Source organism: Anneissia japonica, unplaced genomic scaffold (assembly GCF_011630105.1).
Source record: "Anneissia japonica isolate Jap-2015-1 unplaced genomic scaffold, ASM1163010v1 scaffold287579_len849171_cov184, whole genome shotgun sequence".
NCBI classification, from domain to species: Eukaryota; Metazoa; Echinodermata; class Crinoidea; order Comatulida; family Comatulidae; genus Anneissia; species Anneissia japonica.
The window spans coordinates 363770-379507 of record NW_022755335.1 but is presented as its reverse complement, the minus strand read 5'-3'; the positions used below and the strand labels follow the sequence as shown (position 1 = coordinate 379507).

Sequence of the window (15738 nt, the reverse complement as noted above, 5' to 3'; positions counted from 1 at the left end):
CTTTAATACTATAGTAATAAGTGGTATTGCATTTACCAATTGCAGACTGAGGGAACCCTAAAGTTTAACTGACTATTCCTAGTGTGATAATTGTGGAAACTATTAATTCTTTCAAAGTGGTTACTCATGCAAGGATATTTGTAACAGTTCCACCCTGTAAATATCCAATGTCTAGTTTAATTTTACCCATATGGTCACGTGAACCATTTCTTGGGGGAAAAAAACGAACAGTCTGGTTTTGGATTAGGATAACACGAAGTGGAAGCATAATCTTGGTGACTTTGGATAAGAGCATTACATAATAATTTCCAAGTCCTTTGATCAAGGACTTTAATATTACGGCATAAAAATTTGAAATGGCCATTGATTTTTTAAATAATAGACATGGCCATTGCTTTATCATTGAGATCGTTATCAAGTAAGTATCCAAGATATTTAACACAAAATGTAAATAATAATAATAACAATAGGCCTAATAATAATAATACGAAAAATATAAGTAGGAGACTATGTTTGTTAAATTGTGTTATAGGCCTAATGGTGTCGTTTAAGCTTCCTTTAAATAGTACAGGTGACACATGTCAATTCGCGACCGTTCACATACGGCGAGCAAGGCAGACTGCCGCAGCTACCTTCGACTGGGTTCAGGCGGACTCCTTCTGTATTTGTATAGGTACCCTGGCGCGTCTCGGGGGCTTCATCAACGCATATATATTCAGAGCGATGGGCTTGGTAGTGGGATGAGACAATATACCCATGATATTCTCGTGTCCAATTTTCGGGGCACGACTTCCTGGCCGGAATCATTAACTTCACACTCCTAAATCGGGGAAAATCCAAAAGTTAAATGAGACATGTTCACAAGGATGTGGTTAGCATTGTAGTCTTTAATTCTTCCGCTGAAATATATATTATTGGTGTCAAAGTGACAGCTAGTTGTGCAGGGAAGGATTAAATAGTCATTACCCAGGTCAGTCACCTACCTACAGAATAACCATCATCTGGTGAACGAACGATAAAATTAAATGTAGAATGAGTTGAGTGCCGTTGAACAACATTATGGAAAGTGTTTCTAACTTGACAATTCTTCATGTAAACACTTTTTACGCTGTTTACCTATGTTTATTAAATTGATACTACGTTTTACACCATTCTCATTGCGTGCGATTTTTCCAAAACGGAAATTTTGCAGTAATATAAGATGAAAGTCCCAGGAGTAATTTTCCTAAAAAATATTTCCTTATCTGACTTCTACTTGTTACGCATATGACCTTTGGTCGTGTTCAATTGATTTTAGTGGAGTGAGTTCAATTCAGAATAGGAAACATGGGACGACTCGGATAATTCCACACACAATGTATCAACGTTAATGTCAAAAGAGGAATATACTACAGTAGGATAAAAAAAAAGAAGAAAAGACGACCGATCATGCCCACTTTGCTCTCGTCGGGAACATAGGTGACCCTCCTGTCGGGCAAATCCTGGCTCCGCCCCTGATAAATAGACTATCGGTCAAATTAAAAACCCTTCTAACCTCTTTGGCACGTAGCAAATTGCACACGGTGCATCGTGGTTGTGCAAATCTTCCGCATTGTCCGTGGAGAATGGATTAAACGCAGCTACTTCGTATTCAGCGCCGTAGATGTAAGCGTTCAACTGATGTCCGTCCTTGTAATTTCCCCACTCCGGATCTTTTGGTAAACACAGGTAGTTTCCACCCCCACCAGCGTGCGAAAAGTACCCACTAGCAATTATACCTGTAATACATTATATAACTGAAGTTATGAACAGTGCTTCCACGGTGAAATACTTAATTAGTAATTATTAATTACTTTTTTAACAATAGGCCTAATAAATACTCGCTTCGTGGTTAAGATGCTCGTTATCTGTTTAATTCCATCCTGCAAATGTGTGCTGAACAAGTAATTTCATCAAAAATAAATCATATAAAATAAATGATTCTTACCATCGTATACCAGTTTTGCCCCTGTGTCCGCTGTAGGACATGTTGTGCGACCCCACCGGACATACATTGTGCCTCCACCTCCTAGAACATTCGCAATGTTCTGCAAAGCTGGTTGACGGGTTGATGATTCAGGGACATGAGTATTTGCTGCAAGAGATAAATTGAATGATTTTATACTAATTACAATCATCTTGTCATATAATCGTTATTGATATATTGCCGTCAATGACGTGGCCTCATTTAATGTCCTAATGCTGATCAATGTCCTAATCTAAACTAAAAACAATTAAACATGACCAAAGGTCATAGGCCTAACAAGTAGAAGCCAGATAAGGAAATAATTTTTAGGATAGAATTGTGCTGTTCTAGACAATGTTAATGACGTACAGTATGATTGATAAATCATTATTGTATTTGTTTTATTATAATTAGCAGGACAATACAGAACAAAAACAAAAAAGCAATAGAACCACTGTCGCTACAAGACATGCTACTCCAAAATCATTACATAAATTATAATTATTTAAACTATAAAAAACAAAATACACATGTAGCCCATTCACTTACATACTGATAACCTGTTGGTTTGTCTTTAATTTATATTTGAAGGAGAAGTTTACTAATTTTAAATAATTTGAGATCTGTTTTAGAATAATAAGGTATATATTGTACCACCTCTGAAATTACAAATCTCGTGCGCGTTCGCTATAGACGATTTCGACCAAATTTGTGATGACGTAGTGCATCGCTCCATCCAACTTTCTTTTTTTTTCTTTTCTCTATTTTCATGAGAGATGAAATCAAATGATGTTGAAAATGAAATTCTTACAATAATAATAATAATAATAATAATAATAATAATAATAAAAATAATAATAATAATAATAATAATAATAATAATAATAAGTTCAATGAGACTAATTAAAATTAATTTGCATTCTGTTATGACAAAGACTCGTTTAGATAGCCACATGATGCTTGAAATACATCGCGATAGGGGAAGCAACCAAGATATTGACAGCGTGGTTGTCAGATTTCGTGCAAAAAAGGATTTCACTTCAAAGAAAGAGGATTTGAAAATAAATTAGATGGTTACATTGCATAGGCCTACTATTTGTTTCTTGTTTTATTTAAAATGTTTTGGTTTTGGAAGCTCATTTCGACATTAGAAAACATAGCCTACATGAAGTTATATTATAGTAGCTCGATGCCTATCAAATAAGTAATAACAATTCGCCATAATTCGTCAAATATCCGTGGCTTCTAGGGTGTGTAGCCCCCTGGACCCCACCGGGGCCGTAGGCGGCTCCCTGGCCCTTAGCCAAGTGAGGCTCGATTGCTCCACTAGCCCCACCCCTGTCGGGGCCTTTAGCCCTGTCGGGCAGATCCTGGCTCCATCACTGATTGAATCTGCTGTACATGCAAATCTCAAATCAATTAAGAGAACCACAAAGTGAACCACAAAGTTGATGAACTTCTTTATTATGCCTATCACCAGCAGCTGATCCGGACATTTCCCCGGACATTGTCCCGGACCCGGACACGACAGACTCAAATCTGAGATTCCAGAGGGCCGCGGCGTTCACTTTGGGGTCAGTACAGCAGATTCAATAATCTGCTGTATCCCTTGCTGTGCCATTTTCGATTGGTGATGGTCTGCGACCTGTAGACCACACACAATAGGCCCTAATTGTAACTTTAGAGCACTGATGAATATTTATTACTTCGTAATTTGCATAACGAATTATTTATAAACCATGACTTCCTACGATGTCATTATTTAGTATATATAATGGCGCTCGACCTCAACGGTTATTTATATATAATTGGCAGTAAGAAACCATTATTTAGATATAATGACCTTGACACGATAACACATGTGCATTATATACATATGATGAGTTTCAAGTCCAAGCATTATATACATAATGGTCTTGCGAAAGCTATTATTTACATATAATATATAATGAAAACAGTTATTTATATATAATGAGTTTGAAGTCAATTCGTTATTTATATATAATGAAATCAGTGAACTTATTATATATATATAAATACTTGTAAGTTACTTTTCATTATTTATATATAATGATTTGTTACCTTTTCATTATTTATATATAATGGAATCAGTGAACTTATTATATATAAATAATGGTAAGTTAATTTTCATTATTTATATATAATGATGTGTTACCCTTTCATTATTTATATACAGTATAATGAAACCAGTAACCTTATTATATATAAATAATGTTTGGTTACCCTTTCATTATTTATATATAATGAAATCAGTAAACTAATTATATATAAATAATGAAAACGTTAATGCAATTATTTACATATAATCTTGTAGACGTAAATACATTATATATAAATAATGGGTGATCTATTCAATTATATGTTGTGTTAAATAATAACGAATCTAGCTCCGCTCTATGTGAGCGTTAGACGACGCGACGCCGTCTGTTGATTGTCGGTCGCCGTCTGAACAGATAATAATAATAATAATAGTAATAATAATAATAATAATAATAATAATGATGATGATGATGATAATAATAATAATAATAATAATAATAATAATAATAATAATAATAATAATAATAATAATAATAATAATAATAATAATAATAATAATAATAATAATAATAGTTCATTCTTATATAGCGCATATAAAAACAAGCTCTCAATGCGCTGAACATATTACTACCCCGGTCATTGGATCAAACATCCGTATGGAACACATACTCAGCTCCTTGGAGAGAATTCCATAATATTGCAGCTAGTAATCAGCACAGTTGTGTTCGAACCTAGCAGGTACCCACTTGCACTCCAGGGTGGAGAGAGGCAACTGTATATAAAGTGCCTTGCCCAAGGACACAAGCGAATTGTACAGCGAGATCGTCATCAAAACGATCCGTTACGCGCCATCGTGGTGTTGCGTTCTCCTAGAATCTCGTCGGCCGACGACGTCGGGCGTAGTGAGTGACCGGCTTAACGAACGCGCACGAGATTCGTAATTTCAAAATTGTGATAGGCCTAAATTGTGATAGGCCTAATATGTACTAAAACTGCTAAAATCTGTTCTCAAATTAGATGAAATCGGTAAACTTCTCCTTTAAACTCTAAAGCTTTTTTTTATATAATTTTTTACTCGTGAGCTTTGGATTTTAAATAAACATATGAATAAACACAAAATGATTACCACGGAATAAGACATCCAGCATGACGGAGATAGCTGTGTTGTTTAAGGTGCAGTCGTCACCCGGTGGGCCATCAACACCTCGATCACCCTTCTGTCCCGGAAATCCTTGGGGTCCAGGTGGTCCCATTAAACCATTCAGACCTTTCTCCCCCTAAATATATATTCAAAAATATAAGATGAAAATAGATGACATAATAAAAGATCATCGTTACCATCCTCATTACTGATGAACTTCTACAATGTTAGCACAAAATATAGGACGTTTTATATTTTAAAAACAGGAGAATCGATTGAACCGTAACAGTTAAGGAGAAGGAAGGGATGGCATGAATAAAGATTAGGGAACGAAATATTATAATACGAAGTTAAATGAAAACCACGCGTATATTCCGTATCCTACCTTTGTTCCTCTTGGTCCTGCCGACCCTGGCACCCCTGGAAGGCCTGGCATCCCATCTCTACCATCTCGGCCATCAGAACCTCGGATTCCCTGAGGTCCTTGAAGTCCTCTTAGTCCAATAGATCCTGCAGAATAAAGAATGTTTTAAATATTACCAGCCATGAATTACCAAGAATACTTTTGTTGGCATAGGCTAGTTATAAAGTCGCACGTTATTGAAAGTGAGAGTCTCACGTGCGTATAATATATATTTTTCTTTTGTTAACTATGCGACCAGAAAAAAACACAATTGAAGTTTATCCTCGGCAAAGTGATAATACCAAAAAATGTTTAGTTCAGAGAGAAACATGTGGTGACATGATGTACTTTATACGCTAAAAATGAATTTTAATGGTGGGCATGTGTATCTAACCTGGATTTGGTAAATATCGCATGAAACAAAGAATCTAATATTAAGAATGTTTGAAACCAAATACATTAGGAAAGATAAAACACTCTTCCGACAGTGGATTTACTACTGGAACACCAATGTTACGCTTGGGCTCCATAGTCTAAGGCAACTTTGAAACAAGATTGAAACAAACATTAAATGGGTCATTCGCACTGAACAACATATTTAGAAACACTGAAGGCTTGTCAAGAGCTCATACAAGTGTTTAAAGCGTGTAAGAGGGGTGTCTGCTTGTTTAGTCGGTATGTGTGTCGAGGAGCAGGGGCGGATCCAGAGATGGGGGGGGGGAGGGGCGAAAGGGGGTCCGAAAACAACAATGTCCTAGGGGTCCGGGAGCATGCCCCCGCGAAATTTTTGTGTTCTAGACGCCCGAAAATAACATTTGAGGCGTTGTGGGCTATCATTTTTTTTTTCTTTCTTTTTTTCTTTTTTTTTTCTTTTTTTGACCTCCCAAAAGGGGGGACCGGGGCCGGGCCGCCCCCCCTCCTAAATCCGCCCCTGAGGAGGCTATGTCTGCAGTGGAGAATCCAGGGATTAGATATATAGGGAGCCCAGGGAGATATTTTCCCAGATGGGGTCTAGACTACATTAAACCATGTTGGGAATGAGGTAAGAAAATTTAATATTAAGGCACATCTAGATGGCCAGAAATGTCACTCTCAGACTTTCAGATTGAAAATAATTTTCCTTTTTTCTCTTTTTTTTATATAATTTGGAAAAATTTAGGGCGCCCGGTTTGTGTAAAATATATAAACCTTTGCATTAAAGTTGAATATGTGACTGATACAGTGTATAGAAGTTTTAGTTCAATGTAGAATAACGAAAGTCTGTATAAGAGACAGCACACACACATATATAATTTCATTGTTATCTGTTATAAAATCATAAGAATAATAACCTGTAATGCCGAGCATTAACAAAAGCTTTTAATTGATGTTTAGCTTATACCAATGAAGTCATTGGCATCCAACAAGTATTTTTCTAAACCATACGTTGTCTTTACCATTCTGTAGCAATTAAGAGATGATTTCCATTCCATTGACTGAATAAAATCTATATATTTGATAATATCGACTCCATTTGTAATGCTGTTATCAGTTATTTGTCTTGATAAAATGTCGTGAACACGGGCTGCCCACTTCCATTTTAGATTGCTTTTATCGTACTTGTGAATATTATTGTGCATAAGTTTGGGCCATCTATTGACAGACATGCATTTCAAACGATTCCAATCTTTGGCAATCTTGTATATTTCTAGACTTTTGCAGCCATGTTCACAGTACAAGGCTCCTTTGGCGTGCTGCGAAGTGCCTTTAATAAAATTCTTGCCATCTGTATCTGAAGCCTTTCCATGCTTTGGTATCAGCACCAACCCATACTACACATGCATAGTTTATGTTTGTATGGCTAGTGATTTGCATAAGACATTACCATATTACACTCTGTTCTAATCGTTTTGGATATCAATTATTGGTTGAATATAACTGATCAGCCTATGACCTTTTACTATAATTTTCAATCTGTTTATGATCTTATGAATTTCTAGATATAAAACATTCTATATAGGTGTAGTTTTCGGCCTCATTGATTATAAAGTCTCCTAACTTCCATATTTTTTGCTTTTGCATCATTTTACCAATAACAAGAACTTTTCCTGATTAAACGCAGGTTTAAATTTGGCACTCTAAATTTGGCTGCAACGTTAAGCATGCGTTGGAGCTCTTCATTATCATTAGCTAATAGGACGACGTCGTCTGCCCAAAACAGATAGCCAATGTGCGTTCCATTTACGCAAATGCCTAAATTACTCATTTTATCATGTTAGCAAGTTCGTTTATGTATATTGAAAACAATATGGGAGATAGAACACATTCTTGTTTTACACCATCAGTAGGGCATAGAATAAAAAAAAAAATCCTTTTGAATATTATCATTTAAAAAAAAACCTTAAATCAATAAGATAATATTGTTAATAGTTATAGCAACAATCACCTCAAGAAAAAGTAAAATCGTAAAATGTGTTGTTTATATACTTACACGCACGGAATTATCTCTTTCAGTTTCAAGAATATTTATTCGTTGTTTAAGTTCCAGGATCTCCAAGAAAATCGCAACCTGTAAACTAACTAGAACCAGAACCACAATGATAGTGAAAATACCAAACTGGCGCCCCTCTGTGTAAACCATGTTGTTAAAGCGTTTATCGGTAGGGATATATTTTCATTACAACGAACCGTTTGTTATAAAACCTAACCAATCCCACACACAATATCACTATTTCCGTGCATTTAACTGTAGTCAGTGTAGCGCCATCTCTGCTGCGAATTTATCTCATATCTTCAAATGATGGCGGAATATCAATCTCAAGTCTTTATTTCTATTTGTATATCAAAAACAACAACAAAAACAACAATAATAATAATAATAATAATACTAATAATAATAATAATAATAATTAAAAAAATTAGTAAATAATACTAATATTGATAAGAGATGTTGATGGTAATGGTATATTAGTAATGTTTATGAGGATCATTATGATGTAGATGAAAATTTGGAGAATATGATGATGATAATAACTAAAAATAGGCCTAATGATAATGCTGATGATAAAAAAATATTAAATTTTCATAATATTAATAATATTTATGTACATAAAACAAGACAAATTTGTCAAAACATGTATCTTGCGTTACAATCAAGCAGACAATAGGCAGTTTTCGCCGCACGACGTTAACCTTAACGTTAACAGACGACGTCATAATTTACCGTATTTATCTTGCGTTGCGGAGTTACCTATTGGATGCTCAGAAACTTTGGTCATGCCTCCTATTGATTTTTTTGACAGTCCTGACTCTGAATCCACCTGTTCTATATGGTACGACTGTTTCTTGGCTACTATAACTGATTCTGTTCCACACAAGTACGTTAACATCCGCAGAAATTATATTTCTTTGATTACCAAAACAATGTTCACATTATGCGTAAAAGGAACAGGCTTAACGCAGAGCAATGAAAACTCAAGCTCAGAGTGCGTTTAACAAATATAGAAAATTAACGCAGTTGTTAAACTCTTAAAAAGTAAAATTAAATTTTTTCAAAATCTGTGCAAAAAACCTACACCTAAACAATTTTGGAAAGGTATAATAAATATTACAACAAACGTAACACAATCTCTGACCTTATAATAGATAACATGACATAGTTTTAGCACAGATAAAGCAATGTACTAAGTGACTATTTTTCAAAATGTTTTAATGAAGTTAATGTTGATCCAGGTTTTGAGCATTTTCCTGAAGCTTAGTTTAATGATTATTAAAGGTTTTTTGTACATCTGATGAAGTAAAGAAGTTAATTAGAGATTCCAATTATAAGTCTGCTACTGGGCCTGATGGTATTTCTGGAATGATGATTTATTTCTTTTGTAATATTCTTTCACCGTCATTGACACGTCTTTGGCCATTTTCCGTCTATTTTTAAATTATCTAATATTGTACCTATTTCGAAAGAAGGAGATGCTAATTATAGAAACATTTCCTTATTGCCATATCTCAGCAAACCTCTTGAAAGACTGAAAGACACATGATTGTTTATTTGATCATCATTTGGGACTGGGTGGATTCAGTAATGCTCAATAGACCTAGGCTGGTTGCGCCCCTCCACCCCCGACATTTCCCCCGGACACTTTACCCAGGTATTTTCCCCCCGGACATTCCCACCCCCTTCACCCCATGACATTTCCCCCGGACTTTTTCCTCTAGGACAATTGACCCCCGAACATTTCCCCCTCTCTTTATAAAACACGAATTTAAATACAAGGAATACATCAAGATTTATGTCATCTCTTTTATTAAATCTTTATTAAATCGACTGCACAACTAACAGCCATATTTAAATGGTAATATTTAAATAACAACAAGCATAAAAGAAATATGAATTTTATATTAAGACATTTATTTTTGTTATTATCAAATTAATTGTAATATACCACAAAACAATATTGAAAACATGGAGGTATAAGGATTAAACAAAAGTACACAACAGCAGCTATTTACATAGTAATAGTAGGTAATAAAAATGTTATAAATTTAGTATGGTAATATTTAAGCAACAGCAACAAACTTTAACAGCAGTATGAATTACAGACATTAAGCCATTAAGCTTGCTTTATTTGTATTTGCTTATTTTCAGTTACTATTTAATTTTTATTATCAAATTGTCAATATTACTGTGTTATATTATAATTAAACGTAAACAACAATAACAACAATTATATATGAAAAGAAAATAGCAACTAAATATTAGCAAATTTAAATAAAGTAAACTTAATGGCTTAATGTATGTAATTCATTGTTTTTGGTTTCTTTTTTTGTTCGTTTTTGTTACTTAAATATTACCATTTAAATACTGTCGTTACTTGTGCAGTTGATTTAATAAAGATTTAGTAAAAACAATGATATAAATCTTGATGTATTCCTTGAATTTAAATTAGTTTTTAATAAAGGGGTAGGCAAATGTCTGGGGGAGATTGTCCAATTTGTGGGGGAGGGAACGCCCAGGGGAAAATGTCACGGAGGGGGAAATGTCGGGAGGGGATACCGGGGGAAAGTGTCCGGGTGAAACCGTCCGGGGGAAACCAGCCTGCTCCCATGCTCAATATGGGTTTATGGAAGGGACGATCTACTGCCTCTGCTCACATAAAATGTTGTACATGACTGCCATAATCATCTGGAATCTTCCCGATTCTTCCCGAGAAGTTGCATGTATATTTTTTGATCTGAGTAAAGCCTTCGATTCCGTCCCTTTTCAATCTATGTTGAATCATTTTTATCATCTTGAAATTAACCCTGTACTTTTTAAATTATTAAGTTCTTACTTTGAAAATAGATTTCAGCATGTAGTGTTGAATGGATGTCATTCTGAATGGACACCGCAAAGCTCGATCTTTGGCCCACTCCTGTTTCTCAGCTACATCGATAGTGTTACAAATTTACCATTCTCACCTCGCATTCCAATTAACCCTGTTTGCGGATGACATATTATTATATTCTCCCATATCATCGTCTACAACAGGCAATATTCAGAATGACATCGATCTAATTTCTACATAGGTAAACGATCAGGCCCGGGATTTATGAATCTCAGCTTAGCAAATGTCTTCAGTCAAAAAAGTTAAGAACATTTGAAGCTGATTTACTAAACCATTTTAGCAAAAATCTTTAGCTTAAAATTGTCTTAGATGGCGCATGCGCAATCGACTTTTTAATTTTAAGCAATTTTAAAGCTTAGCAATATTGATAACTCTGACTTAAGCAAAAAATGGACTTTAGACGAATTTAAGCTGATTTCTAGTTTGATAAATCCCTACATTTCCTAAACTAAGTACATACAAATCTCAAGGACAGTAAATAAAACTGTAAACTTATTTTATGTTGAAAATGTCTTAATTGAACAAGTATCTAGTTTCAAATGTCTTGGCATTCATATTCAAGACGATCTGACTTGGAATAACCATATTCATAGCATTACAAAATAGGCAAATACATTATTAGGTTTATCAACAGATATTTCTACACTGCCTGCGATCCTCATACATTAAAAAAGTTATACATTACACTTATCCGTCCTCGTCTTGAATATGCATGCTAATTAATTTATCCTTGTAATGATATAGTCATTTGCTTTTTGCCCAAAAAATACATGTAAGTATTTAAAACAATCTCATGTCTCTCTTTGTCTAATTTATTATTGTTAAAAGATCTTCGTTCCTATTTAAAATTGTTTCGTTTCATTATATTCTTCTTGGTATTTTAGTTCAGCGCAGACGGCAGTCAACTCACTTAAATCATTCTGATTCCTTTGTTTTATTTGGACACACTCTGTCCTTTAAATCATCACTTATCCGTCCGTTATTTTAGTCTGAAACACCACACAATCAGTGGTAGACTCGAAAACTATATATAATATTGATAATAATGAGAATAAGGATGACGAAGCTAATGTGATGCGCTTAGAGGCTTTGTAAAGGCATTAAGCGCTATATAAGAACGGCATATTATTATTATTAATGACATATACGATGATGAATATGATGATGATGATGATGATGATGATGATGATGTTGATGTTGAGGATGATGATGATGGTGATGGTGATGGTGATGATGATGATGATGATGGTGATGGTGATGGTGATGATGATGATGATGATGATAGCATGATGATAGCATGATGAGCATGATGATGTTGATATATTAACTGGTGATTTGATAGTTTAGCTGGTAAAAAACGTCTTTTGAGAAACGTGTAACGACCAGCGGTGTAACGAGGAGTCAATGGGCCCGGGACGAAATAGTGCTGAGGGGCCCTGTATTTAAGTTAAGTATTTTCGCCCACGAATTGGGCGAAGTAGATGTGTGTTGTGATGAGGGAAGAATTCCTCTTCATAAAGAATATAACGAATAAAGAAAGACTGCATTTAGGGAATGCTATTTTTATGAGATAGGGTCAGTTGTGCGGTTAATCTGCTATTTAACAAGGAATAAACTTAAATGTGCAAATTATAAATTTAGACTCTTTATGTCTGCACAATGCATTTACTTACTTATCGCTACTATAATGCATCGTTTTTTTCACATAGAAAAAAATAAATATAACATTAAAAAAAGAATCTTAAATTTCATTAACCACCAATCTATCCTTAAGCTAGTAGTTGTGCATTGACGTTGCCATATAAGGCAATCCCAAAACTGGAGAAGGTCCGCATTTAAAAACGAAAAATTGATATTCGTAGATGTATTTACAATGTTCTCCGAGTATCGGAGATCATACAAGCCAAAGGGTGCACTTCCACTGAAACGAACCTCCCACAAATTAAGTCATGCTACGGACCTGAAGATTAACAAATGAATAAATGGTGTGCGTTTCCTATAAATTCGGAAATCAGCTTTACAAAATATGACTCAAAACTACCGTATGTAAACTCAGAAAAATATGCTATTGTGAAATGCATATTTGAAAGGTCCACTGATTAATCTCAGATAAGAAAGTATAATACATACTCCAAGTATTGAAATGCATTCCTGATGATGACATAATTAATGTCGAAATATTGAATCCCACCACGGTGGCGTGCATTTCAATACTTGGAGTATGTATTATACTTTCTTAAATGCATATTTAGTTTATCAGAAACACTGAAATCCAATTATTGTTAAAATATCACTTCATACCTGTATATATTTTCATGACTATAAAATTGTAGTGTATACAACAATCCATTATAGGCTATAGAATATTTTTCTTCTAATAACAAGAAAGCAAAAATATGTCGACATAATGTCTTGTGTCGACAAAATAATTCAGGTTAAAGCTAAAACACTATCCATTATTAAGAGGACTTCTGCAAATTGAATCAGCGATGCGTTAAGGTAAAATATATGGACGTCGCAAAGTCAGTTTCGAGACATTATCAATGTAATGAACAACATTCTCAGATTGGCGTCAGTTACATACATCGCTTTTTTGTTTTTGTTTTTTGTTTTTTTTGTGTAAATATATTCATTTCATGAGTGGAGTGTATGGATACATTATCTTATAAATCAGTCGATTATATTCCTGTTATACAGGCGTTTCTTCATTCAATGTTATATTTGATATTGTCGTGTTTATGATTTATCTTGGCGGTGATATCAAAAACATAAAACACAATATCTTATAATCTGACGTCATGGTCGCGATTGAGCGTCTAAGTGTTAGAACCAATTGCAAAATATAAAAGAAATCATAAAGTTTGTTTTTTTCACTCATGAGTGAGCCTCTTTAACTAAGGATACATGTCCTAAAAAATGACATAAAAGCCCTTCTTCGAAATTGTCATTATTTATTTTTTATTGCACATGATTAGAAATTTAAATAAAATTACCATGTAAATAGACCTTATTAATCAGTTAGTCAGTTATTCAGTTCAGTTATTTTACCAATTTAATCGACCCTGCTTTATATTATATAAAATTATAAAAATACATATGAAATATGATAATAATGAGAAAAATACATATATGATATTTTTGTTATAAAACGATTATCATAATCCCTAATCCAAGCTATACGCTTTTTCGATAGTATTCCATGTATTCTTTGCTCGTACTCTTTGGAGCCTCTTGCTTCGTTCACTTATTTCATTACTGGAATCCCAAGATTTATGTGGATATTTGCAAACTGTTTTTATATCCATCTTAAGCCTTATTGCGTGCATGCCACAATGTAAGTGTACAATGGGTAATTTTAAATTGAAGTGGCGCTCTGTGCTGTTGTAGACAATTTGTGGGAGAATCAACTAGCCTACACGATGCGAATGTTGGGGTTGTGGGGTCTACATTTCGTACCCAACCATTTTGTAACCTGTAATTATTCCTAACTCTGCCGCGGACATTTCGTAACCTGGAAATATTGAAACCCAAATATTCTAGTTACAAAATGTTTTAGTTACAAAATTTCAATGGCTACGGTACCCGGTTACGAAGTATACATATAAGTTATCTTCTTGATATCTTCGTTCATTTAATTTAATGTAGCTTGTTTGTAAACAGCAATAATAAGTACTTATAAGAAGCGGCGTTTTAATACCATAAGAGATAAGGTTATATCAATACATTGCTGATATTGATCGTGGTAAGCAACTGCTCACGTCGAATTCAGTAAAGTAAAAAATCCCCTTCCCTTAGCGGCGTGGCGCCTTCACTGAGTGTATGTCTAAACAGGTTTACATAAAGGTTTCTTAGAAAACACAATAATTAGAAATATTCTTCTTTTTTTTTTAACTTTTCGGCTTTTAAAACTATTATTGCCTAAATGTTCAACTGCATGCGAGCACAGAGCTAAAATATCCATTTTAAAATGTATAAGTCCATGATACGATTAATTGCATATGAGGCATATCTCTTACATACATGTTCCTTTGACGAATGGTGCATGTTACGATTCGTTCATGACACAAGAACAAACACTCCTATACGACTTGACATGTGGGTAGCGGGTATTCTGCAATTGAACCCAATAGGCCCTGTTCGTATAGAATCACTATTGTCATGAAAATGACATACGTGGCTAACGACCATAAACCTAGTTTTCTGTCGAGTACCCAGTCTTTCAACCAGAGAGCTACTACTATAACGATGACAGTAGTAAAGAGGCCAGCAGACATAAGAATAAGGCTGTTACTGCTGATTTCGATCGGTTCCCAATTGCTGTTGGTTGCTATTCGTACAAACCACAGAAATCCTAGACAGACTAGCACCTCAAAGATATTACTACCAATAATATTTGCAACGGCCATATCACCATATCCTATGGGACAAAATATTTTTTGTTTTAATAATGTTGTACCGTAGACATTTCTGCAGAAATTATTTAATAAATTTTTAAGTGTTTGTATTGATGCGAAAAGGTTTTTTTTTTTTAATTATATAGGCCTATTTGCCTAGCTCCGACTTATGACCATTCGACTGGAAGCCGAAGGTTTATCTCTGCACCTCACATTACAGGCCTATTCTTTTGAAATGCGTGTGAATTAGAATCGATTTTTTTTTCAATCAGAAAACTTACCATCCCTTGCAACATATATAGATCCAAATAGGTCAGGTAGACTGGTGCCAAAAGCCAGAAAGGTAAATCCCATCACGTTGTCAGACAGATGTATTGTATAACCTGCAATTG

At 34.4% G+C, this 15738-nt stretch overlaps 2 protein-coding genes across 2 annotated transcripts in view; both read right to left on the bottom strand.

Annotated features, from left to right (window-relative positions):
• Window positions 1-6: 6 nt before the first annotated feature.
• LOC117123397 lies at window positions 7-8957 on the bottom strand. The gene is made up of 8 exons (XM_033269297.1): window positions 8819-8957; window positions 8060-8148; window positions 6971-7400; window positions 5572-5696; window positions 5172-5322; window positions 1967-2113; window positions 1535-1757; window positions 7-820 (listed from the first exon to the last, which is right to left on the bottom strand). Exons 1-8 carry the CDS (start codon window positions 8955-8957, stop codon window positions 559-561), a joined length of 1566 nt encoding a protein of 521 aa, XP_033125188.1. The 3' UTR covers window positions 7-558.
• A 4613-nt stretch (window positions 8958-13570) lies between these two features.
• Window positions 13571-15738, bottom strand: part of LOC117123396 (putative antiporter CaxA) — a 9832-nt gene continuing 7664 nt past the window's right edge. The window contains exons 7-8 of the mRNA XM_033269296.1: window positions 15628-15729; window positions 13571-15369 (exon numbers count right to left, since the gene is read on the bottom strand). Coding sequence (XP_033125187.1) covers window positions 15032-15369; window positions 15628-15729 — 440 coding nt within the window. The 3' untranslated portion in view covers window positions 13571-15031. The remainder of the gene's footprint in view (window positions 15370-15627; window positions 15730-15738) is intronic.

Bases quoted from the DNA above. Each gene is read 5' to 3' on its own strand.
- LOC117123397 (XM_033269297.1), bottom strand. From the start codon at position 8,957: ATGTTAACGTACTTGTGTGGAACAGAATCAGTTATAGTAGCCAAGAAA. The intron at 5,323-5,571 runs GTAGGATACGGA...ATATATATTTAG, and splicing joins CAGGACCAAGAGGAACAAAG to GGGGAGAAAGGTCTGAATGG. The intron at 1,758-1,966 runs GTAAGAATCATT...AATGTATTACAG, and splicing joins GGCAAAACTGGTATACGATG to GTATAATTGCTAGTGGGTAC.